Genomic DNA, 27,820 nt, shown 5'->3' with positions numbered 1-27,820 from the left:
TAAACTAAATAAACTTGACAATAACAAAAGTGAATTGGAGAACGGACAATAATACAGAATCTAGGACAGTCGAATCCACCACTAATAATATGACTAATAGATTAATAGGAATGAGAATTAATAGGTTTATCAAGTACCCTAAACTACAAGCCGGAATACTCATAAAAATTGTATTGCGATTAATTAGGTGACCTAATTTATCTAACCAAAGCATAAATTATTCAACTTTTAACCACAAATTATGAAATACCATTGCAAAACATCACACTTTGAACTACAAGAACAAAGTATGTAAATTTGATAACAATAAAACCAATAATCAATTGTCCAAGAACAATTATCAACTTATATTGCAAACAATAATCAATCCAATAATAATCTAAATAGTTATGCAATCATAAACCAACATCAATTCTCAAACACAAGTAAACTACCAATTCATACTATAAGGGTTTCATATAAGTCCTAGAAAACAGAAATTAGCTACTCATAAATTGGAGAAACATCACCCAAATATGAGAAACCATGGCTGAAAATCAGATGACAAGCTTCGTTCGTCTCTGCTTCGTCCTCCCTTCGTCGAACTCCCTTGATGCTCTTGTCTGCTGCCAAAAAACTTCCTTTTTATTGGTGTTGTATGCTACCCCCCCTGTTTGCTCTTCGTGCCTCCTCTTTTATTCTGTGGTTCAATGTGGGTATTTTTTTAATCAAAGCCCACTCCTTTTATCTTGCATTGTGCGTGTAATCTTAAGCCAAGGAATCACATTTTCCTCCTAAACATTTCTGTTATTTTTCTTTTATTCCTTTATTCTTTTATTCTTTTATTTCTCCTTCTTATTCCATTTGCTGCTTCACTTGTTGGTTACTTCGTGGGTTTGGCGACAATATTGGGCTTGACCTATTACAATTGCTAATGTCCGTTTTCATTTCTTTGACTCCAATATTATAACGTACATGCCAACATTCGATATGTAATTAATACTATAAAATATAACATATGTCACACTAATAAATCATCATATAACCGTAATTTCTAAATAAAATATGAAAACAATTAAAACCCATAACTTCTAACTTATAATACTAATAAGGATCTACTGAGAGGGAATAAGAAGGTTATAATATATAATAATTCGCACTTATCAACTCCCCTACACTATAACTTTGCTAGTCCTCGAGTAAAGAAAAATATCAAAGTAACATTCAATATCACTCAATACCAACTTGGGTCGTACCACTCCACCATCTCTCAAAGAAGAAGCCAAACTAATGAGAGTTAATAATAGGCTAAAACGATTTTGTTTATTTTTTTTTTCTTAAAAAAAAAAAAACTTAAAAGTTAGTCGCAAAAAACATTTTTGTTAGGTTAGCAAGCTATGAACGCTATTGAACTTTTATTCTCCAGCATTCTTTGTAATAAATTAGTTTGATTTCATAAGTAATCTAGGTGCTCATGTGCAAGTGTATTGACGTTCGAATACGAGGTACTTTAGTCAGACTTGATTATTATTTCAGTTGATTCCCACATACTTTTCTGTACAATAGGCACTTGGTACCCATACATGGATCGTCTCTTTCATATGACATTGCACTTGCCACCCAATGATCTCAAAGGAGTACTCGATACTTTGTTGTTTGCATTGCTTTTGAGGCTTTTTCTATGCTTTTTTTCTCGATTTCCTTTTTTGGAAATAAAAAAAATAATCACTCTTTTTTTTTTCAATGGTTCACATTCTCACAATTTTGATAATTTGGATTACTAATCCATTAATTTTTTCGAACCATAATTCTCTCTAATTTTTTTTTAACAAAGTCAAGTAATTCTCCAGTAACCAAGAGCAGTGAAAGATCACCAAGAAAAGTATAGGTACTAATTAGGCAGATTAAAGTATAAAAGTCCTTCTTCCATACCCCGCATCTTAGCCAATGAAGAAAGTGTGCTAGATTACCAATAAGAATGATTATTATTAAGGTACATTAACAGGTTGCAAGAGTTAAGCCATCACATTCATAACTTCAAAAATAATGTTTTTTTAATGTAATAAAAACGGAATTTGATTAAAACGTTGTTAGATTAGAGCCTATTATCAATTATTCTCATTATTCGATAACTCTTTTAAGATGTGAAAGTGAACGATGCATAATATACCCTTAAATAGACACATAATATCATATATAAACTCAAAAAAAAAAATCTTCAAATTTTGGAAAAATTTGGGCAGCATCTCCCCATAAATAGGACAACCGGCACTTAAATGCCATATAAATTAAACCTGTAATATTAAGATTCTTCCCACAAAACAACTATCCAGCAAACCAACATCATCACATAGCAGCAACATACACCAAACAATTCCAAAATGCCCCAAATTTTTCACTGCCCCACACTTAGTTCTTGCATTGTCCGCATTGCAAGCATAATAGAAAAGAGAAGAAAAATAAGAGAGGAAAGATAGAGCAACACAACCTGGTGGATGGTGGTTGGAAGTCTGTGAATGTGTAAGCATTATCAAATTGTGCAAGTTTGCCCACATGGGTGTGCTTACTCCAAGTCCCCTGCATACTTGGATCATGGTCCTGCAAAACAAAACAAGTTCAAGAATAGCCAAGTGTTAGGAATTCGAAAACACAAATCTAATTACTAATAAATAAAATAAACCAAGGAAAAGTAAATGATAGAAGTAAAATAGAATACTGGGTTGCCTCCCAGTTAGCTCTAAGTTTGAGTCTTCAGCCAGACGTAGCCATATGCATCAATCAATGTAAGTAGGGTCTACCAGGTTAATGGACTCGATAAGACCTTCCTCAACATCATGAGACACAGCAAGTTTCAATCGTTGTCCATTTACGATAAGAAGACGTCCATCTCGTGGGTCAGAAATCTGTATAGCACCAGAAGGAAAAACCTGCTCAACAACAAAAGGGCCATCCCACCTAGAACTTAATTTGCCAGGATGAAATTTAAGCTTAGAACTATAAAGCCAAACTTGCTGATTAGGTTCAAAAGTTTTTCTAGCAATATGTTTATCATGAAAGGCTTTAGTTTTGGCCTTGTATATCTTAGCGTTCTCATAAGCATAATTGCGTAATTCATTCAATTGAAGACGACGGTTATATCCAGCTTGTTTCATATCAAAATTAAAAGCTTTGGTAGCTCAAAAAGCCCTATGTTCTAACTCAACGGGAAGATGACATGCTTTTCCAAAAACTAGTGTATACGGTGACATTCCTATTGGGGTCTTAAATGCAGTACGATAAGCCCAAAGTGTGTCATTTAACCTCAAAGATCAATCTTTTCCATCAGGTTTAACTGTTTTCTCCAAAATATATTTTACCTCACGATTAGACACCTCGACTTGACCACTAGTTTGAGGGTGATGAGGAGGAGCGACTTTATGTGTGACATTATACTTTTTAAGCAACGACTCAAAAGAACGATGAAGAAAATGGCTGCCCCCATCACTAATGAGTGCTCTAGGTACCCCAAATCGACAAAATATATGATCTTTAACAAATTCCATAACTACTTTTTGATCATTAGTCCTAGTAGCTTTGGCTTCAACCCACTTAGATACGTAGTCAACAACAACTAATATGTATAAAAAGCCAAAAGAGGGTGGAAAAGGCCCCATAAATTCTATACCCCATACATCAAAAATCTCAACAATCAAAATAGGGGTGAGAGCCATCATGTTACGACGAGATATAGTACCTGTTTTCTGACATTTATCACAAGCTAGACAAAATTGATGTGCATCTTTAAATAACGTGGGCCAATAAAATCCACTTTGGAGTACTTTGGCAACTGTTCTCTTACCTCCAAAGTGTCCCCCACAAGAATAAGAATGACAAAACGATACAATATCATGATATTCACATTCAGGTACACATCTTATAATTACTTGGTCTAAACAATGCTTAAAAAAATAAGGATCTTCCCAGTAATAATGTTTAACCTGTGAAAAAAATCGGTCTTTCTCTTGTTTTGACCATTGTGACGGTATCTGACCAGAAGCAAGATAATTAACAAAATGCACAAACCATGGAAGACGTGTATGTGAAATTGCAAACAATTGTTCATCAGGAAACTTATCATGTACAACTAAATCATTAGTATGTTCAAGAAGAAGCCTAGAGAGATGATCAGCAACTGAATTTTCGGATCCCTTTTTATCTTTAATTTCAATATCAAATTCTTGTAATAGGAGAATCCACCTAATTAGTCTAGGTTTTGACTCTTTCTTAGACAATAAGTATCTTAAAGCTGCATGATCAGAATAAATTATGACTTTCGAGCATAAAAGATAGGAGCGGAACTTATCAAGTGCAAACACAAAGGCTAGTAACTCTTTTTCAGTGCTTGAGTAATTTTTCTGAGCATCCGTAAGAGTTCGACTAGCATAGTAAATTACATGAGTTGCTTTATTACCTTTTGACCAAGTACAGCACCAAGATGCATCACACATAATTTCAAAAGGCAACGAAAAATTAGGGGGATGCACTATAGGTGCTGACACAAGCAACGATTATATCTTTTCAAAAGACTCAACACATGATTGATCGAAAATAAAGGTGATGTCTTTAGCAATAAGATTGGTGAGAGGCCTAACAAGCTTGCTAAAATCTTTAATGAATCTCCTATAAAAACCTGCATGGCCTAGAAAGGATCGAACATGCTTAACAGAAGTAGGAATAGGAAGATTAGAGATGATATCAACTTTAGCTTTATCGACTTCAATACCTTTCTTTGAAATCCTATGACCCAAAACAATACCTTCGTTAACCATAAAATGGCTCTTTTCCCAACTCAGCATAAGATTTACCTCTTCACATCTCTTTAATACAACAGTCAAGTTATCTAAACACTCATCAAATGAAGACCAGAAAACAGAGAAATCATCCATAAACACCTCTAAAAATTTGTCAACCATATCACAAAAGATGGACATCATACATCTTTGGAAAGTAGAAGGTGCATTACATAACCCAAAAGGCATCCTTCTAAATGCAAACGTACTTGCAGGACATGTAAAAGTAGTTTTTTCTTGAACTTCAGGATAAATAGCCAATTGATTATAACCAGAATAACCATCAAGAAAGCAATAGTAACTTTAACCAGCTAACTTTTCTAAAATCTGATCAGTAAAAGGTAATGGAAAGTGATCTTTCTTGGTCACAGAATTAAGCTTCCTATAATCAATACAAACTCGCCAACCTGTGGTCTCTCTAGTAGGAACAAGCTCTCATGCATTATTTTTCACAATTGTAATACCAGACTTTTTAGGAACAACTTGCACGGGACTAACCCACTGACTATCAGAAATAGGGTATATGATACCAGCATCTAAAAGTTTCACAACCTCTTTCATGACTACTTCTTTCATGTGTGGGTTCAAGCTTCGTTGCATCTCTCTAGTAGGGTTAGCATTTTCTTCTAAAAAAATCCTATGCATACAAATACAAGGACTAATTCCTCTTAAATCTGCTACAGACCATCCTATAGCCCTCTTATGATTTTCTAAAACCTTAATCAATGCTGATTCCTGCTCATTAGACAATTCTGATGAAATTATAACTGGTAAAGTCTCATTAGACTCTAGATATGCATACTTGAGTGTAGATGGAAGAGGTTTTAACTCAAGTTTAGGTGGAGAAACTATAGATAATGGGGCTGGAGACTCAGAGTGAGGTGGTAAAGGCTCATTTCTAGACACCCAAGAAGAAGTTTCTAAAATAGAAGTGTGATCAAGAATGGAGCTCAATACCTCAGAAACATTTCCCAATGTTCTCATGTGCAATACTAGTTTCCAGAGCATCTTTAGATATGAGTGCAGGTAAAGCTTCCTCAACTAACTCATCAATCAAATCAACAAAGAAACATTCAGATTCATCTTCAAATGTAGATTGAGAAAAAGCTCTAAAAATATGCAGTTAATTCTCATATTTAAAACAGAGACCACCATCTCCCCAGAGCGACAATTTATAGTAGCATCAGCGGTGGCTAGGAAAGGACGATCAAGAATTAAAGGAATATTCTTAGAAGGGTTACCTGATTCCATATCTAGCACTACGAAGTCTACAGGTAAGAAACCTTTGTCAATTTTAACTAAGATATCATCAATCCTACCTCTAGGAACTCTAACGGACCTGTCTGCTAACTGTAGGGTACAATTAGAAGGTTGTAGCTCACCTAAACCTAGCTGCTCATACACAGAATAAGGGATCAGATTAACACTTGAACCTAAATCTAATAATGCTTTTTCAATTTTATGATCACCAATATGACAAGATATAGTGCGGACACCAGGATCTTTAAATTTAGGAGTGTGGTTAAACTGCAAAATAGAGCTCACTTGTTTAGAATAGGCAGGAATTTGTGCACATATCTTTAAGGAATTTAGAATAGGCAGGAATTTGTTTTAGGAAAAATTGACAATAGAGGTCTGAACTTTGGGTGATAATTTTTAAAAGGTCTGAACTATTGATTAACCTATGTAGGTCCCAACTTTATGGGGTCTTCACTTTTAGTGGGCCTCGACGACTTAAAACTGAAGATTTTTTTTAAAATCTCACCCAGTTCCTACATCCCTCCCTCAATTAAACCTTCTGATGTGATCCAAGTTTTACAAGTGATGACATATTAAGCCAGTTATAAGTCACTAAGGCCACCTAAAAGTTAAAACCCCCTAAAGTTGGGACCTACACAGGTTAATCAATAGTTCAGACCTTTTAAAAATTATCACCCAAAGTTCAGACCTCTATTATCAATTTTTCCTTTGTTTTATTGCATCCAAGAGTGGAAGATTAATTTTAACTTGTTTGAAAGTCTCTAAAATATCTTCTTTTTGCTTGTTCTTTCCATAAGGTGAAGGTGCATCTAAAGCTTGAGGATAAGGAACTCTAGGTTCATAAGGAATAGAATGTGAAGATTTAGACACAGTAGTGGAAAGGGAGTTATCATTTCCTTTATCAATTTCACTTTCCTTAGTTTCCAGCTCATTAGATGTATCATGCTTTTCCTTTTCCTCTACTAGGTTATCTACCTCTCTGCCATTTCTAAGGGCCATGACAACCTTAACATGTTCGTAATTATGGTTCTTAGGAGTTTCAACTGAATTACTAGGTAACTTGCCATCGGCTCTTTTACTCATTGTATTAGCTAGTTGACCTATTTGCGTTTCAAGTTTAGCTATAAACTGTGTATGAGAATCAACTATATGCATCTTATTTTCCAAAGCTTGAATAGAAGAAGTAATAGTACCTAATGTAAAAGTTACATTCCCTAAGGAAGACATGATTTTTTGATATTCAAAATTGGGAGCAGGTTGTACAGTAGGTTGTGCAGTAGCTACAGTAGGTGTGACATACCTTTGAGCTTGAAAACAAGGAGGAATGTTACTCATACCAGGTTGACTTACTTGATTAGCTCTCTGCCCTTGCTGTACCTCACCAGAATTTTGCTTCCAGGAGAAGTTCGGATGATTTCTCCAACCCGGATTGTACGTATTTGAATATGGATTATTGTGCGGAGTGTAGCCTTGTGCCGCATTCACATGTTCATGTGATACATTAGAGTATATAGTAGGACAATTATGAGACAAATGATTAGGATTTGCACATATTGAACATACATCATGAGAAGTAGTAGAGTTCATATTCATGTTGTTAATAGCCATTAATTGATCCAACTTTTTAGTGAGAACCTCTACTTTGCTTGACAAATCAGGAGAATGAAGATTTCATAAATACCACCTTTACTTCCCAATGATCTAGAAATTCCCATATGTGAAGAATTAGCATGTTGTAAAGAATTATCACTCAAATGCTCAAATAATTCCCATGCTTCATTAGGAGTTTTTATGAAAAAGGTACCACCACAAGAAGAATCAATCATTTGTTGATTACGCTCATCCAAACCAGAATAGAAACTTTGCACTTGTTGCCATTTAGGGACTTCATGGTGTGGACAACTACGTAAAAGATCCCTAAATCTCTCCCAACATTCATGGAATTGCTCACTAAGTAATTGAGAAAAAGTTGTAATTTCGCGTCTAATCTTAGTTAATTTACCAATTGGGAAATATTTCTTTATAAATTGAGTAACAAGATTTTGCCAATTAGTAATGTTTTCTTTTGTAGTCCACCAATGTTTCGCTTTATCTTTTAGTGAAAAAGGAAAAAGTAAGAAATAAATTTCTTCGTTTGGCACATCAGGTTGATTAAAAGTTGAACATACCTCAAGAAACTCATCAATATGCTTATATGGATTTTCAAATTCAAGACCATAAAAAGAAGGAAGCAATTGAATAGTCTGAGGTTTAATTTCAAATCTCCTAGTTATAGTTGGCATGCGACTACCTACAGGAGAGGTGTACGTACCAGGAGTGAAATACTCAATAAGTTGTCTAGGTTGTCCTTCACCCATTTTTATCGCAGTTTCAATTTCAGATTCAAAATCAAATTCGGTAGAAATTTTATGAGAAGCTCTAATTTCTCTAAGTGTGCGTTCAATTTCAGGATTATATGGATTTAAATCAAAAGATAATGACCTACGACCTAACATTAATTAAAAAAAATTCAAACAAACACAAAATAGAAGTATAGAGTGGAAAGAAAGCACCTCGTATCTGAGATGTTATTTCGGCAACCTTTCTCCAACCATCAATACTTGTAAAATATAGTAAATATCTAAGAAACTAATAAAGAAAAGCAAATAGGTAAAACAAAAAATTAATATTATAATAAGAAATAAACTAGCAGACAATAAATTAAATTAACCAAACACCATTCCCCGGCAACAGCGCCAAAAACTTGATAGCGATTTTAAACAAGTTATAAAACCCTATTCTTGCAAGTGTACAAGATCTAGTAGATAGTGATAAATAATAGGGTATCGTATCCACAGGGAACAGTTGATTAAAATGAAATCTAATGTCTACTAATTTAATCCTAAATATAAATATAATGAATTGTTTATGAACAAATTAAACTAATCTGAAATATATAGTAAACTAAATAAACTTGACAATAACAAAAGTGAATCGGAGAACAGACAATAATACATAATCTAGGACAGTCGAATCCACCACTAATAATATGACTAATAGATTAATAGGGATGAGAATTAATAGGTTTATCAAGTACCCTAAACTACAAGCCGGAATACTCATAAAAATTGTATTGCGATTAATTAGGTGACATAATTTATCTAACCAAAGCATAAATTATTCAACTTTTAACCACAAATTATGAAATACCATTGCAAAACATCACACTTTGAACTACAAGAACAAAGTATGTAAATTTGATAACAATAAAAACAATAATCAATTCTACAAGAACAATTATCAACTTATATTGCAAACAATAATCAATCCAATAATAATCTAAATAGTTATGCAATCATAAACCAACATCAATTCTCAAACACAATTAAACTACCAATTCATACTATAAGGGTTTCATCTAAGTCCTAGAAAACATAAATTAGCTACTCATAAATTGGAGAAACATCACCCAAATATGAGAAACCATAGCTGAAAATCAGATGACAAGCTTCGTTCGTCTCTGCTTCGTCCTCCGTTCGTCGAACTCCCTTGATACTCTTGTCTGCTGCCAAAAAACTTCCTTTTTATTGCTGCTGTATGCTACCCCCCCTGTTTGCTCTTCGTGCCTCCTCTTTTATTTTGTGGTTCTATGTGGGTATTTTTTTAATCAAAGCCCACTCCTTTTATCTTGCATTGTGCGTGTAATCTTAAGCCAAGGAATCAGATTTTCCTCTTAAACATTTTTATTTTTCTTTTATTCCTTTATTCTTTTATTCTTTTATTTCTCCTTCTTATTTCATTTGCTGCTTCACTTGTTGGTTACTTCGTGGGTTTGGCGACAATATTGGACTTGACCTATTATAATTGCTAATGTCCGTTTTCATTTCTTTGACTCCAATATTATAACGTACCTGCCCACATTAGATATATTATTAATACTATAAAATATAACATACGTCACACTAATAAATCATCATATAACCGTAATTTCTAAATAAAATATGAAAACAATTAAAACCCACAACTTATAAGTTATAATACTAATAAGGATCTACTGAGAGGGAATAAGAAGGTTATAATATATAATAATTCGCACTTATCACTTACCGAACCATAGAGAGATAAAGAGCCTTTGCCAAGATCTCTCTAAGTTTCTTCAATCCGTCTAAGATCTTGTTAAGTTTCCTCCATCCGTCCTAGTAATTCAATAGGTATTCTTTTTGTTAATCCTTATTTTGTGCTTTTCCTTTTTCACTTTTTAAGAAAAAATGGATTCGTCCTCTTCAACGAATATTCCCGGCTGCTTAAGGGTTTGTCATAACCCTAGAACAGAGAGCCTTTCTTCCTCTATATATTCTAGAGTTGGGCCTATTCTGGCCGGACATGCATTTTATTTTTTTGGGCATGGACGGCAAAGTCAGACGACTCAGTCTTTACCTGTGCAGGATAATCTGGCGCGCGTCAAGCAAACAGCTCGCATTAGACGAGGGTTGAATCTCCCTGCCTCCAGCTCAGTAATGGAGGCATCAACAGGTCGAATCCCTGCCGAGGGGAAGCGCGAGGTTCAAAGCGCGCGGCCAGCAAACAGAACGCCTTCTCCTGAAAGCGTCCAGGATGAGAGGATCGGTGAGGGGCTTTCTGAGGCGAGCCCGTCCATGCAAGGTATGTCGGTGGACGAGGCAACCGACGTAGATATTTCACCGAATTCGTCCAATAATTCGAACGATCCCTTTACTGCATCTTCTGAAATTAGGCGCCGCTTAGGTCGTCTATCTGACCCTAGGTTCATCTTAGCTGACAATAGCTGGCTTGGATGAGTACGCTCAGACCTTAAGCATTTCTCCTCGGCCATGCCTATGCGGGGGTACTCCTTTGTTTTACCAGGACGAGAGAATACTATAGTTAGTGCCTTGTCCGGCCACTTCGGCGCCTACCGTCTAGCTTTGGACGTAGGGTTGCGATTTCTTTTGCATCCTTTTATAAGTCGGCTTCTCCAACACTATAGCATCGGCCATAACCAACTTACCCCAAATGCTTGGCAAAATATTCTAACCTTCCTGGCCGTCTGCAAGCTGAAAGGTGTTGATCCTTCCTTGGTCGCTTTTACCCAGATACATTATGTATCTAAAGTTCCCAGGACCGTGGAGGGAGCCTGGTTCAGCGTATGTAACCGTCATGGCTTCTTGACGTCTTGGGACAAAACGTCCAAGATGCACGCCTGGAAGGCGGAATTGTTATTCGTCTAGGCCCCTAACGAAACTGTGGCTAGACGATATCGATATATGAGCCGAGCTACTACCAATACTGGACGGACTGCGTCCTTCGTAGAACTAGAGGATGACTCGGGTGAGGAGATGATGGAATACTTCATGATATCGTAGTATTCAACTCCAAACAATTCTTCTTTTAAGGGTCCGTTGAACTGGATTTCTTTTAAAGAGATGTTTCGCAATGATAACTTCTTGGTCGTCGCAGGATTGCGGCGGGCCGAGGATAGAGGTATACTTCTGTCTTTTTTCCCCAAGTAAATGTCCTCGTCCGATGATTATAATCGTCTAATCAATGTCTTTCTTCTTGTGCAGCTTCTGTTAGAAGTTAGAACCGTCCTGAAGAAATTTTGGACGGGAGATATCAGTATGTCTAAGTTCACAAACACTTTATGGAAGGAGTACAGTAGGTTCGGCTCGGAAAAGAGGACGGACACCTTGGTAAGGCTAAGCTAAACTCTTTTCTTCTTTTTTTTTTTTTTGTCATCGACTTGTTTCTTCTAGGACAAACCTTTCCTTAAAAGGAAGGCGTCCAAGAAACAATCGGTCGACCTTCTTTAACTCACGAGGCTCGTCTAGAGAATCAATATGTTTGCTTTTTGGACGAGCACTAATATCCGGACGTTCCCTGTTTCAAAGAGGAAGCCGTCCGAATTTCCTGTGGCCGACTTCCTTATTTTGCAAGACCCCGTCCTGAGAATCAATATTTTTGTTGACTTCTTGGACGGGTTCCTTTATAAGGACGCTCCTGGCTTCAAAAAGAAAGGCGGCCAATGCTTTTGTGGCCGGTTTGCTTCCGGAGGAAGACGTCGTTCAAAAATGCTTTTTAACTTCAATGGACAATCTGCCTCTACGACAGGGCCCCATCCAGAGAGTAACACATCATTGGTCTTCTATTGATCCCAATTTTATTGGATCTTGTCGCTCTCCTTCTTCGGGCAGGCCCCGTCCAAATTGGAGTCTTACTATTCTTAGGACGATTCTTTTTCTCTTGACGTTTACGTCTTTATCTTGTCTTTTTTCAGAAAAATGCTCCAACGTCTAAAGCGTTGGCGGAGAAGGCGACCACAAAGAAAAGGTTGGTCGCAACGGGAGATACCCCTCCTCCCAAAAAATCTAGAGGCTTTACGGCCAAGAAAAAGAAAGTTGACCGGGCTTCCCTGCCAAAGGTCGAAATTCCCCCTTCAACAGAGGAAAGGCCATGGTTCCATATACGGGCCCAGTGGGTTTGGCGCTCCCCATTACTACGGAGCAATCGGACGCGGTTATAATTTTGCACGAGGCCGAAGGTGCTGAAAAGAACATTTCTCAGCCGGATGCGGCAAAGGACAACTCGGCTTTTTCTAGGCCGGTAGCGGGGCTTGTTTCACAGATGCCCCTGGCTTATAGATCGGCCTCTCGATCTTCAGGTGAGTCTTATTATTCTAACATAGTTAGGACTCTACGCATGAGCAGACGTCTAATGAGTCCTTCCAACAAACTGGTCGTGGTTATACCCGTGCAAAATACTGACGACTCTCCTCTTTCAGATAAAGGCAAGGGGGCAGCTGAAGTAGCTCCTGACGGTTCTCCTATCTTGTCGGACGACGAATCCTCGACGGCTTTTGCGAGGATTACTTCGGCCGACTGTGAAAAGCTCAAACATGAGCTCTTCAAATGCTTCCCTGAGCCTTACATTAAAGGCTTAAGAGGGACTTCATCTGGGCATGTAGGCTACATGTCTCAACTAGCTGCTGAGGTATAATCTTCATTTTTCTGCCGTCTTACTTCTATACGTTGCAAAATTTGCTTTCTTTTATGATCATCCTGACATGCTTTGACCTTCCCTTTTTCAGCTATTTGCTCGCAGCATAGTAACTGAGGACTGGGCAAGATTGCTCAGAAAAGAAAACAAGCAGCGCGTCAGGGATGCTACACCTGCTGGGGACAAGGCTCAATTTGCCATGGCCAAGCCGGAGGTACTGCGTCGCCAGTCGAGGGAAGCGTTCAGCTGAGATGAAATCTGGCCAAAAAAAGTTATCTCCTCCGTCTTACTGAGCTTCTAGACGAGAAGGCTGCCCTTGACTGGACTCTCAAGGACGAAAGGAACACGTTCCTTCTAACGGTCATTGAGCTTCGGAGAGAGAATTGCTTTCTCCGAGCGAAAAATCAAGAGCTAAAGAAGAAGGCCACTAATGCTTTTGAGTCGGCCAAGGAGGCTCTTAGTGAGGTGATAGACACCTTCAAGACTTGAGCTGTGAAGGCATTTAAAATGCTGGCTGAAGCTGACGATGTTCCCAGATACGAACGTCGTCTAGAGTTTCAAGAAATCCTTCACAAAGCCACTATGGCCGGAAGGGAGCTCCCAGTCTTTCAAGAGTCCTCGGACGACGAAGAAGAGGAGGAGGAGGCCGATCCAGAGACTCAAGCAGATGACACCAACAATCCTCCCGAGCCAGATGCTTAGTTGTTTTCTGCTAAATCTTGGTCGCACGCCTTTTGTACTTAGCGTAGTTTTTCCTATTTATTTTTTTAGCCTAGTGATGTAATTTTATTTAAACTTTTATAATAGAATCTCTTTTTTCACTTATTGTGTCATGCTTTCATTTTGCTCACAATAAAATCAAAATTCAATCCAAATAACTTTTCAATTATGAGCGAATTGTTTTACCTGAAGAGACTCATAACTTAAGCAATTCAATCCATGCTCTGGATGAAGAGAATTGTAATTTTAATGCGTTCAACTATGGATGAATTCAATCATTATTTGAACAATCCAATCATAGACGAACCAATCCAAGCATAAGAATTATAACACCAAGTGCCAACGTTGTTCGGCCTGACATGCTAGAGTTGTTCGTCACAACTCACCCAAAATCGCATAAAGTCTTGGTTCTCTATACAAGGACGACGATTTGCTACTTGCATTAGTGTATTTACTATGCACTAGTAATAACACCTCACGTATCATAATATACATATCAAGCAAAACAAAGAAAAATGAAAATAGCACCGTTTATGCTAAATTTTATCACTTACGACGAAATTAAAGTTTGGGACGATTTAACCAGATTATGTTTAAGACAATGTGACAAGAATGCAAAGGGGGTCAAAGGGGATGAACACGCAAAAATGGTGACGCAGAAAACCCCAATGAAGGTGGGTAAAAACCGCGGGTGGATGGAGATCCACCAAACTAATATGGTTCACTATCTTTCCTAGTGACTGACTATCGTTACAAGAATGTTATTTTCTCTCTAGTGTTCTTCCAATTGTGTTGCGTAAAAAACTTGTCAATGATCTCTCTCTCCCTTTTATATGCCTTCTTTTTTCCCTTGCCTTTTTCTCAACGAATACAAAAATGAATTCACTAATTATTACATTAACTTTGGCGCTTCAATCATGGGAGATCTTCTCCATTTATGTTCCAACGTCTCAATCCCAATCTTTAATGGCTGATGTTATTGCCTCATTACGCTCTTTCCTTATTTAGGAAACCGTTACTTGTTTAATGCTCAGCTCCATCCTTGCGTTTTCTGCCGTGTCTTTAAGTCATAACTGCTTCGTCATCTCGTTAGATGGCATCACGTCATCGTGTCATCATGTCACTACGTCAATGTCATCCTGTCAAAAAATTCAGCCATAACAGTTTACCCCCAATTGTTGAATCGGGGTAACATAAAATCCATGAGACAATTGTTAAGAGAAACCAATTATCAAACAAAATTCTTTCTAAATCACCATGATATCAAAAATCACAAGAAGAATCTCGCTCGTGTCATTTATAGAAAAAATTCCCAAAGAAACATAAGGGGTAACCCAATGGTCTCAAAACACAAAAGGTAGTTTCATGTTTCTAAATAGCCATTTTAATTATAACCGTTGGCACGATTGTCATGATTACTCTTTGTTGGCATAAATAACTTGGGCGATTTAAAGATCCCAACTATTACTCCAACTTCATCAAATCTTTCTCTCTCTTCAAGTAAGGCAATTTCCTTAACTTCCGTTATTCTCTCCGCCGGAAAATCGATCGCTGACACCAGGTAATTTCGCACTTTTTCGCTCGTTTTTTCCTTTAATTCGTTCTACTTTCTCTTCTTCTACTGTTCTCATGGCACCTAGCAGACGTAGCATTAGTACTTTTTTAAAAACCAAGAAAAATCGAAAGGGAAAGACAAGGTTGTAGAACAGAGGAGTGAGAACGAAGATGAACTGTCAACGATGTTAGAAGAAGACATGGTAAGATTTTTAGATTTAGGGGGTTTGCCCGAGTGTACTGTCATTAGGAACGTTGACTTTGACGAACCACCAGAGTCGTGTCCCCAAAAATGGGTGGTGCTCTACGAATACCTTTTCAAAATAGGTCTTAGACTTCCTTTCACCCCCCTGGCAAGGGATCTGATGCAAATTTAACAAATCAGCCCTGGGTAAATTATGCCCCAAGTATGGTGGATTCTGAGTGTCATCGACAGGGTGACGGCGTCGTGGGAAGAAGCCTTCACCCTCCACGACTTACTGTTACACTATGATATTAGGGTCAAAGCAAAAAATAGGATAGCTGTAACATCCCGTCCAAAACCATGAAGACATAGCCTTAAGATAAGGAAAAGGTTATAGATAATGGCAGCGGAAAATCAAAGAGACGGAGATGCCACTCTAAGGAGTAGAGCAAAAACTGAAATAGAATAACCATCATAGGAAAAGTCAACTCCATTACATATAATAAAAGGGAAAATGAGGTCCCATACCCTCATCTCCAATAAGTCTCAAGAGTCATACGACCGCTAAAGTAAACCTCAAAATCATAGAGTAAACAAAACTAAGACAATTGAAAACCATAGTTCCAATACATAAGTCAAAACTAGAATTAGCTACTTAAACCAACTAAGTATCTAATCCTGAGTCCAGATATGAAATACTCATCCACTATGACAAGCTCCCTTTCTTTGCTCACACGGGGAATACACACACCCCCGAACCAGTCTAGAACCACTCTAAACAGCGTCACCATCTGCACAAAGATACAACAATTTCCACAATCAGTGGGGAGTAACTAGCAGTTCTCCCAGCTCAAATAGAAACAGATAAGAGCTTAAATAATTAAACAACATCAGAAAACATAATACCAAATACCAACTCGCTATAAGATACCAACGACAACCATGTAACAAATGCGGTCAACGTTGCAAACAAATGCAACAAATGCGGTCCACAAGCTCAAACATAACAGACCATACCGTCTGTGAGTAGACTCATTGGACCATGCCGCCCAAGGACTACGTTGCCTATTCGAGGAACCATACTGCCCTTTTCGAATAGCTATAATCTACGGATCATACCACCCGTAGTAACCAATGGACCATACCGCCCACGGTTTAGTAACCAAGCCTAGGACCATACCGCCCTTCGGTTAACGAGCATAAATTTCTAGGACCATACCGCCATTAGAATAATCAAACGCAAACTCCTTGAACCATACCGTTCATAGGATTTCCTAATGAAGACCTCTAGAACCATACCGTTCCTAGAGTTACTCTATCAACCACGTGCAATCATACAAGACAAGCACACATCAATCAAATCCAACCATCAATAAGAACAAGTTATGAGCGTATCTCAACCAATCATACTCAACAAGGTTCCAACATGAGGTTGCATAGCCAACACATATAACCGGCACGTTTCAAGACTACTCAAAACCAAGAGTTACCCATCACATGAGGACACATACCCTTAACGTAGTACTTAAACCACCCAAAACTACTCAAACATCCTTAGCATACTTACCTAAGACCAACCAAGCCAAAACACACAAGCTGTAAACCAAAAACGGAAATAAGGACACCACATCACGACCCAGGGGCAGACCACCCGTCGCGAGGTGCGACGAGGCTCGCGGGTCGCGACTGGCAGCGTCGCAAGTCGCGACGAGGCTCGCGAGTCGCGAGCAGCCTTCTGCCGTGGCTTGCGAGCTTCGTTCGCTCGCCCACGCAAGCTCCTCCATGGCTCGCTCCAGCCATCCTCGCCTACTCCAGCCTCCCTTACACCACACTCACACCAAACACTCTCGTATCATCCACGACTCACCAACAACAACAACAATAACATACTCCAACAACAACAACAATGACAAAAACTACAACAACCCACTCCAACACCAACAACAACGACAATAACAACAACACACAACTCCAACACCAACAACAACGACAATAACAACAACACACAACTCCAACACCAACAACAACGATAATAACAACAACAACCTACTCCAACACCGACAACAACGTAATCACAACAACAACCCCAAACACCAACAACAACGACAATAACAACAACAACAATTTTCCAATCACCAATACAACGACAACAATAACAACAATCTCTAATCACCAAAACAACGACAATAATAACAACAATCTCTAATCACCAAAACAACGACAATAAAAACAACAATAACAAATCCATCAACAAAACAACAACAATAACAACATGAAACTTTAACCATACAATCTTCTAAGTTCTTCCTAACATGATACTACGTTCTCTAACGCATTTCTAACAACCTAAGTTCAATATCTATACTCTACTGAACTAGAATAACGCTAGTTACCTTTTTCTTGGGAAGATTCACAAAAGAAAGATTCCAAGTCCTCTAGAGATCTTGAGAAATATCACCACTTCCGCCTCCTATGAACACAATTGCAACGAACTCAATACGCGCTTGAAACCGATGCAAATATGGCTCGAAAACAAGTAACAAAATCTGATTTTTGTTTGAGAAAATATGGATGAAGAACAAAAACTTTCCCCCTCCCTTTTTCTTTGAAAGTGGCGTGTAAAATGAGGGTGGCAAAGGGAGAGTTTTCTGATTTTTATTTTCAGAAATTAAGGTGAAGGGTTTGAGGTTTATGAGGTCTATTAAGGAGGAAAATGAAGAGATGACCTTTGGTTAACGCGACGTTACAAAAGGAACTTAAAAAGCTGTCCAAACTCTTCGTATAACATGGCTATATCAAAAATTTCGGACCTCCCTAAACAAATAACAAAATGTACGAAGGCTATTACTAGTACAATGTACATTTTCCGGCATCACGTAAAACGTTCAAAAATAATATGTATAAGTATGTGTTTTCCAAACTGAAAATTATTATTACCAACGTAATATAAATACACACGTATTATACTATCACATTATACACTCGGCACACGCAAAAGTACTACATTGTCCGTTTCATAAGAACAATGCAGACAATTATATTATACGACTAACACAATGCCACATAAATAAGACGTACATTATAAACTCTGCACCAAGTCAATTAAAATAATGTAGGTGTAAATATATATATATATATATATATATATATATTATTATATACCGAAAATAATTTGATAGAAATATAATTTATCACACCAGATAATAATAATTAACACGCGAAAATTTCCGAGAAATTTCGGGGTGTTACAATCTCCCCTCCTTAAGAAAAAGTTCGTCCTCGAACTAAAAATAACAAGGAAATACCTGAGACAAAAAGCTCGGGATACTTGAGCCTCATCGACTCCTCCGTCTCCCAAGTGGCCTCCTCGTATTTTTGGCTTCTCCAAAGCACCTTAACCAAGGGTATCACCTTCCTTCTCAGGGCACGATTCTGACGGTCCAAGATCTGAATAGGTCGCTACTCAAAACTCATGTTCGGCTCAATAGAGACCGACTCTATAGGAATGACATGAGACGGATCGCTGCGATATCTCCGCAATTGCGACACGTGGAACACATCGTGCACCCTCGACAATTCTGGGGGCATAGCCAATCTGTAAGCCACCTCCCCAATCCTCTCGAGAATATCATAGGGGCCAACATACTTCGGGCTTAACTTGCCTTTTTGCCCAAATCTCACCACTCCCTTCATTGGAGATACTTTCAACAGCACCTTATCCCCAACGGTGAAAGAAATAGGCTTCTGACGCAGGTCTGCATAAGACCTCTGCCTATCTTGAGCGGCCTTCATTCTGGCCTGAATCACCTTTACTTGCTCGATAGTATCTTGGATCAAGTCTGGTCCCAACACCAACGAGTCACTTATGTCGCTCCAACAAGTGGGACTACGACACTTACGCCCATACAAGGCCTCATAAGGGGCCATCTGAATGCTAGCATGGTAACTGTTGTTGTAAGAGAACTCCCCCAAGTTCAATGACTTCAACCAAGACTCTTGAAATTCCAAAGAACAAGCACGGAGCATATCCTCCAGAGTCTGAATAATCCTCTCTGTTTGCCCATCCGTAGCAGCATGGAAAGCGGTACTCAACTTCAACTTAGTACCAAAAGTTTCTTGCAGAGCAATGCAAAAACGAGACAAGAATCTAGGGTCACGGTCAGATACTATATCCTTCGGAACACCGTGCAACCGAATGATTTCGTTAGCGTAGGCTTCCGCTAACTCTTCCATAGACCAAGTATTCTTCATCGGAATAAACCGAGCTACCTTAGTCAACCGGTCCACAATCACCCACACCGCATTCTTACCCCTAGCAGCTCTCGGAAGACCCATAACAAAGTCCATCGAGATAGAATCGAACTTCCACGCGGGAATTGGTAATGGTTGTAGCAAACCACCTGGTCTCTGATGCTCGATCTTAATCTTTTGACACACCAGACACCTAGCCACAAATTCGGCCACTTCCCTTTTCATGCAAGGCCACCAGAAATTAGTCTTGAGATCCTTGTAAAGCTTATCACCCCCAGGATGAACAGAGTAGGGAGTACAATGAGCTTCCTCAAGAATCTTCTTCTTAAGCTCCAAGTCATTAGGCACACACCAACGACTCATAAACTTTAGACCTCCCTCGGAATCGACTTCGAAATTTTCGGCTCGGCCCTGAGCCTTAGCTTCACGGATCTTTTCCAACTTAGGATCATTTTTCTGCTTCTCTCACAACTCTTGGAACAAGGCAGGCTCGACACTCATAGCACAGAGAGTTTCTACCAAACCCTGAGGTACCACCTCGATTTCAAGCTTCCGAAATTCATCACATAAGTCTCTCGGCGGAATTCTAACCGCATTTAGAGAATGCTTCGACTTACGGCTGAGAGCATCCGCAACCACATTAGCTTTGCCCTCATGGTAATCAAGCTGCAGATCGTAATCCTTGATCAGCTCAAACCATCTCCTCTGCCTCATATTCAAATCTCTTTGAGTGAAAATGTGCTTGAGGCTTTTGTGGTCGGTAAACACCCTACACGAAACCCCATACAGATAGTGTCGCCAGATTTTAAGAGCGAACACCACAGCAGCCAACTCAAAATCATGAGTAGGGTAATTCTTTTCATGCACCTTCAACTGCCTGGATGCATACGCCACCACCTTCCCTTGTTGCATAAGAACACAACCCAATCCACGCTTCGATGCGTCACTATAAACTTCAAACCCAACCCCTTCAGTAGGCAAGGTCAGAACAGGAGCGGTAGTGAGGCACTTCTTCAATTCTTGAAATGCTTTTTCACACTCTTCGGACCACAGGCACTTGCTCTCCTTCTTCATCAATTTAGTTAACGGCTGAGCTATCCTTGAGAAATCCTTAACAAACCTCCGATAGTAACCAGCAAGACCAAGGAAACTCCGGATCTCGGAAACATTCTTAGGACTCTCCCAATCCACCACAGCTCTAACCTTAGAAGGATCTACCATCACTCCATCCTTGCTGATAACATGGCCTAGGAACGACACCTCCTTCAGCCAGAACTCACACTTGGAGAACTCTGCAAACCATTTATGTTGCCTCAGAATACCCAAGATCAACCTCAGATGCCTCTCATGCTCTTCTTCATTCTTAGAGTACACCAGGATATCGTCGATGAAAACAACCACACACAAATCCAGGAACTCATGGAAAGAGTGGTTCATCTGATCCATGAATACAGCAGGGGCATTAGTCAAACGGAAGGGCATGACCACAAACTCATAGTGCCCATATCTTGTTCGGAAGGCGGTCTTAAGAATGTCCTCCTTCTTCAACGGAATCTGGTGATAACCTGACCTCAGGTTAATCTTCGAAAATACTCCCGCACCCTTTAACTGGTCAAACAGATCCTCAATGCGGGGCAAGGGATACCGATTCTTGATAGTCACCTTGTTTAATTCCCGATAATTGATGCAAAGCCGCATACTCCCATCATTCTTTTTGACGAACAGAACAGGAGCACCCCACGGCGAGACACTTGGCCTAATAAATCCCTTATCAATCAATTCTTGCAACTGAGTCTTCAACTCTTGCAACTCAGCAGGCGCCATCCTATACGGGGCCTTTGACAGAGGAGCAGTACCAGGAGTTAAGTCAATGTTGAACTCAACTTCTCTTTCAGGAGGGATACCCGGTAGCTCATCAGGAAAAACGCCCGGATACTCACGGACAACAGGGATGTCCTCTAATTTCACCTCTTGGGTTAAATCTTTCACCATACAGAGGAACACTTGCTCCCCTTTCTGACGGAGCCTTTGCATCTTGAGAGAAGATACAATCTTTACTCCCTTCTTCAACACCACTCCACTATAGGAGATACGCTTACCACATGGACTACGAAGAGTCACTTTTTGATCGCGGCAATGAATCTGAGCATGATACTTGAACAACCAGTCCATGCCCAAAATAACATCAAACTCGACCATGGAGAATGCCTTGAGATCGGCAGGTAAATCAATACCCAACACAAAGATAGGCACCCCACAATACTCGGCCAAACAAGGGTAGTTCTCACCAGAATGTAGAGAAATAAGAGTCCGAATAGGAGAACTCTAAGTCAAATTAGCTTTCTTGGCAAATGAATTAGACACACAAGACACAGATGCACCAGAATCAAACAACTCAGAAGGAGGAACAGAATTAACAAGAAAGGTACCAGAGATGACGTCGGGATGAACATCAGCGTCGGAATGAGTCATATTGTAAACCCGATTCCTTGGCTGAGCAGAATGACTAGGAGGAACAGGGGGCTTAGCTGTAGCCCTCGGATTCTTGGGACACTCATAACTCTTGTGACCCGCCTCTCTACAATAGAAGCAAACAATAGCAACACCCTCACAATCCTTTACCGGATGTAAAGGCTTCTCACACCTCCGACACTTGGACAGATTAGAACCCTGCCTAGAACCGGAGCCTTGGTATCCACCACGGAAACTCGGCTCAAACCTCGGCTTCTTAGCTGGACCAGGGGCAACAGACGGAAAAGGCTTCCTCACAGATGCGGCCTTAACAGCTTCTTCCTCTCTCACTGATGCATGAACACTAAGGGCCATCTCATAAGCTGCTTGAAAAGTAGTAATCCCTGAACACCGCACCAGGGTCCTTACCCTCGGATTCATCTTCTTTATATATCTCTTAACCCTCTCAGCTTCGGTGGGAATGACAGTACCAGCAAATTTAGACAGCTCCGTGAAGCGCTCAGTGTACTTGTGGATGTCCATACTCCCTTGAGTCAGAGATAGAAATTCTTCCTGCTTTTGCCAGCGCAACTCATCAGGGTAAAATCTCTCTTTCAGCTTGGCGGAGAACTGGGTCCACCCAAATCCAACTGTAGCCATACACACATCCTTCACCGTACTCCACCAATTATCCGCCTCTTTCTTCAGATATTACGTCCCAATCGGTACCATCCCGGCAGCAGAGCAGTTTGTTGCCGTGAAGAGCTTCTCCATCTCCCTTCATCATAAGTAGGGGGCCTGTGACGGTCAAACCGGTCGAAAGCAGACTGCCCACTACTCGAAGAAACAGCCCTATTAGCTTAAGAGATGAAAGCATTTTCCAGGCTTACGCGACGACGACGCGCAGCTTCCTTTCTAGCGGCTAACTGTTGTCGTGAAGGCATACTAATAAACAGAAACCATCACGTTAGTCTATCAAAATAACATAAGCAAGCATTAAATCAATAAACATAGTAAACAAAATGTTTCCCCAGGTTTACTTCTTACCCATGTAACTCTCATACACTCTCGACTTGAAATCTAAGACACTAATAATCCTAGTCACAAGTCTACTCAACTTCTGGAAAATAATAGCATCCTAAACAAAGCTTCTGGAATGTTTTTCTCTGATACCAACTGTAACATCCCGTCCAAAACCAAGAAGACATAGCCTTAAGATAAGGAAAAGGTTATAGATAATGGCAGCGGAAAATCAAAGAGACGGAGATGCCACTCTAAGGAGTAGAACAAAAACTAAAATAGAATAACCATCATAGGAAAAGTCAACTCCAGTACATATAATAAAAGGGAAAATGAGGTCCCATACCCTCATATCCAATAAGTCTCAAGAGTCATACGACCGCTAAAGTAAACCTTAAAATCATAGAGTAAACAACACTAAGACAATTGAAATCATAGTTCGAATACATAAGTCAAAACTAGAATTAGCTACTTAAACCAACTAAGTATCTAATCCTGAGTCCATATATGAAATACTCATCCACTATGACAAGCTCCCTTTCTTTGCTCACACGGGGAACACACACACCCCCGAACCAGTCTAGAACCACTCTAAACAGCGTCACCATTTGCACAAAGATACAACAATTTCCACAATCAGTGGGGAGTAACTAGCAGTTCTCCCAGCTCAAATAGAAACAGATAAGAGCTTAAATAATTAGAAACAACATCAGAAAACATAATACCAAATACCAACTCGCTATAAGATACCAACGACAACCATGTAACATATGCGGTCAACGTTGCAAACAAATGCAATAAATGCGGTCCATAAGCTCAAACATAACAGACCATACCGCCTGTGAGTAGACTCATTGGACCACGCCGCCCAAGAACTACGTTGCCTATTCGAGGAACCATACCGCCCTTTTCAAATAGCTATAATCTACGGATCATACCACCCGTAGTAACCAATGGACCATACCACCCACGGTTTAGTAACCAAGCCTAGGACCATACCGCCCTTCGGTTAACGAGCATAAATTTCTAGGACCATACCGCCCTTAGAATAATCAAACGCAAACTCCTTGAACCATACCGTTCATAGGATTTCCTAATGAAGACCTCTAGAACCATACCGTTCCTAGAGCTACTATATCCACCACGTGCAATCATAAGAACAAGTCAATTAAAATAATGTACGTGTAAAAGTACTACATTGTCCGTTTCATAAGAACAATGCAGACAATTATATTATACGACTAACACAATGCCACATAAATAAGACGTACATTATAAACTCTGCACTAAGTCAATTAAAATAATGTACGTGTAAAATATATATATATATATATATATATATATATATATATATATATATATACTTTCTGAAAAATAATTTGATAGAAATATAATTTATCACACCAGATAATAATAATTAACTTCATCACAGTTGTTCATCTATGGCATCTGGTTAGTCTATCTATTCTGTCTGATTTTTATTTTTGAGTAGGACTTTCCAAGGAAGGGTTTCGTGTTATTGACTCAGACACTCTTAGATAGGTTCATCATAGTCGCGTCCTACGGGGAGTTTGGATGGTCAAGCGTTAGCTGAGATGCTGTGCAAACGCAAGAGGGAGTCCTCTAACAACGCTGCATCTCTGTCGTCAGCGTCAACGAAGAAATACACTGCAGTTGTCGTCCACTTGGACGACGAGTATGACGCTGCGTCTAAGACGCGCAAAACTGACTTCCTGTCCCCTCCGGACAAGAGTGGGCCTTCTTATACTGTGACCGTCCCTAACGACTTCATGTCGTTGGAGAGGTCCATATGGCCTGAAGCTGACAGGTTCCTCTTTCCCAGCGCAATGGAAAGGATCAAGGACCATACTCTCCCCCGCATGATGTCAGATGGGCTAGAGCTCCTATTCCAGGTATAGACACTTGCTCTCCCCTTTGAAACACTATGGTATAATGACTTACGACTTTTGAATAACAAATATCCTATCTTTTCTTGTGCAGTCTTCTCAACATCTCCTAATGCCTAAGAGGGAGATCTCGTCTCTGCTGAAGGGTCACCTGTCCATGAAGCAGATAATGGAGAAGGCTGAATTGGACGCGAAGTCCAAAGGCGCTGAATTGGAGTCTTGCAAGAAGACTATGGATGACATGGGGGAGACTTTAAAGAAAAATGGAGAGGAGCTGGCAGATATTAGGCAGAGGGCGACTAAGCTGGAAGACTCTACGTGTCAGGAGATCAAGAATCTCCAAGCGAGTATTGACGCACAGAAGAATGAGCTGGACCTTCTTGAGGCTGAGATGACAACCAGGGTCAGGGCTAAATTAATGTATCAGTTCCTGATGAAGAAGACGGCGTCGTGGACGCCGCAAAAGGATATTGACCTGTACCTCCAGTACATGGGGTCAATGAAGGATCTAATGGACGAAGAGGACTTGGCTGCGACGGCGGACTCTTCATCAAAAGTTGATGAAAACGCCTCGTCCTGTGCCGGGTTCATAGCGTTGAATGTGCCCCCTAACCCCGAAACTGATAAGGAGGCTCCAGCCACTGTCTTACCAGCTGAAGCGTCCGAGGAGAAGAAAGCTGAGGAGGCCCATGTCGTTTAATTTTTAGGCACTTTATATCATGCCCCTTTTACTTAAACTTTAATCAAACTCTTGTTATAGGTCACTCGAAGGACTGACTGTTTGTACTGTACTTTTGGGTCACCCATGGGGGTGACCATAACTTTTCATCGTTTGAACTTTTTGGGTCACCTACAGGGGTGACCATTACGTTGATGCTTTTGGATTTTAACAAAGTTGATCTTATGTCCTTGCTTTATGTCTCATGTATGTGTCTCAGTCGTTATTCTGACGTTTCTAGAGGATGGTCAGGCGCTCAGTAAGCCATCTTTGGTCGTTCAGACATAATGTTTGGACTTAGTAAAAGCCATCTTTGGTCATTCAGATGTAACGTTTGGACTAAGTAAAAACCATCTTTGGTCGTTTAGACGTAACGTTTGGACAAAATGACTTTAGAATACGTATAGGAAATATATAGATACTTACGTGTGTTTGTCAGAGAGATAGATGAAATGTCGTCAGCAGTTATAGCTTTAAAATGACTGTGCCCCTGTCATAGCATCAGCTGAGGCAATAGTGGACCAAAAGATTTTATATGGTAGTAAAATGTAAATCTGCCTGAAGTCTTATAAAAAATCGTCGGAACGTTAATGAAACGGGAACAATTTCCCTGAAATTCAACAATACCCAGTGAGAGAACACTATGGTCGTTAGCAGCTAGCGAAACAGATTTAATAGCATTATTCTATCTATATCTCTTTTTTTGTTTCTTTTTTTTTTGTTTTTTTTTTCTTTTGCAACAAATGGGATAACAAAGCTTATTACTTAGCTTAAAAGAAGTATCGTTTGAGGTGTGTGGCATTCCAGCTACGTGGCACAGAGCTTCCGTCACGTCGGACCAATTGGTAGGCTCCGTTGCCTACCACCTTACTAATTTGGTATGGTCCCTCCCACTTCTGTCCTAGCTTACCAGCGTTAGCCTCTTGTGTGTTCTGAAATACTTTCCTTAGGACCCAATCACCTTCGACGAAGGATTTAGCTTGGACGTTTTTATTGAAACTCCTTGCGACTATTTGCTGCTGGGCCGCCATGCGAACCAACGTTGTGTCGCGCAATTCTTCAATGGTATCTAAGTCGTTCAGAAGTTCATCATAGTTTTGTTGCTCCGTCGCTAAACTACACCTCGCAGTCAGGACGCTCAATTCTGAAGGCAGGACAGCCTCGCAACCATATACTAGTGAGAACGGTGAGTGTCCAGTCGCAGTGCGCGATGTCGTGCAATTAGCCCATAAGATGGAAGGTAACGCCTCCGCCCATTTGCCCTTCTTGGCTATGAGTCGTTTCTTCAAAGAGTCAATGATCGTCTTATTACTAGACTCAGACTGTCCATTGGCTTGCGAATACCTAGGCGTTGACATTAACAACGTTATGCTCCATTTTTCGCAGAAACGTCTTGTCTCGTTGCTAATGAACTGCGACCCATTGTCGCATACTATCTCAGATGGAACACCAAACCTGCAAATAATGTTAGTATATATAAAAGAAATCACTTCCTTATCGCGTACCTGTTGAAAAGAACCTGCTTCAATCCACTTAGAAAAGTAGTCAGTTAGTGCCAACATAAAGACCTTCTGCCTGGGGCTGGAGGTAATTTGCCAACTATGTCCATGCCCCATTTCATGAAAGGCCAAGGTGTTAGAGTAGGATGCAAAAGTTCACAAGGTTTATGCGTCATACCTGCGTGTCGTTGACAACTATCGCATTTGGCGACATACCTTATTGCGTCTTTCCTCATCGTTGGCCAATAGTATCCCATGCGCAACACTCTGTTGGATAAGCTGCGTCCTCCTGAATGATTTCCACAAGTGCCTTCATGCATGTCCTTCAGGACTTGCCCCACTGATCCTTTTCCAACAACACAGGTAGGGGCCTGCGGCAGATTTTTTGAACAGTACTCCTTGAATGAGTATGTATCGCGACGCTTAAATGAATCTGCGTGCCTCCCTTATCTGTTGGA

The 27,820-nt window shown here is 39.8% G+C and overlaps 1 protein-coding gene and 1 pseudogene across 1 annotated transcript; both read right to left on the bottom strand.

The window, feature by feature from the left end:
• Nucleotides 1–367: 367 nt before the first annotated feature.
• Nucleotides 368–7,676, bottom strand: LOC104887194 (uncharacterized; annotated as a pseudogene).
• A 14,416-nt stretch (nucleotides 7,677–22,092) lies between these two features.
• Nucleotides 22,093–22,878, bottom strand: LOC125494749 (uncharacterized). Its single transcript, XM_048638526.1, has one exon. The coding sequence runs from the start codon at nucleotides 22,876–22,878 to the stop codon at nucleotides 22,093–22,095; it is 786 nt and encodes a 261-aa protein (XP_048494483.1).
• Between the last annotated feature and the right edge of the window lie 4,942 nt (nucleotides 22,879–27,820).

Source organism: Beta vulgaris, chromosome 2, assembly GCF_026745355.1.
Source record: "Beta vulgaris subsp. vulgaris cultivar EL10 chromosome 2, EL10.2, whole genome shotgun sequence".
NCBI lineage: Eukaryota > Viridiplantae > Streptophyta > Magnoliopsida > Caryophyllales > Amaranthaceae > Beta > Beta vulgaris.
The sequence above is the reverse complement of the archived record's forward strand: the minus strand, read 5'-3'. Positions and strand labels throughout refer to the sequence as shown.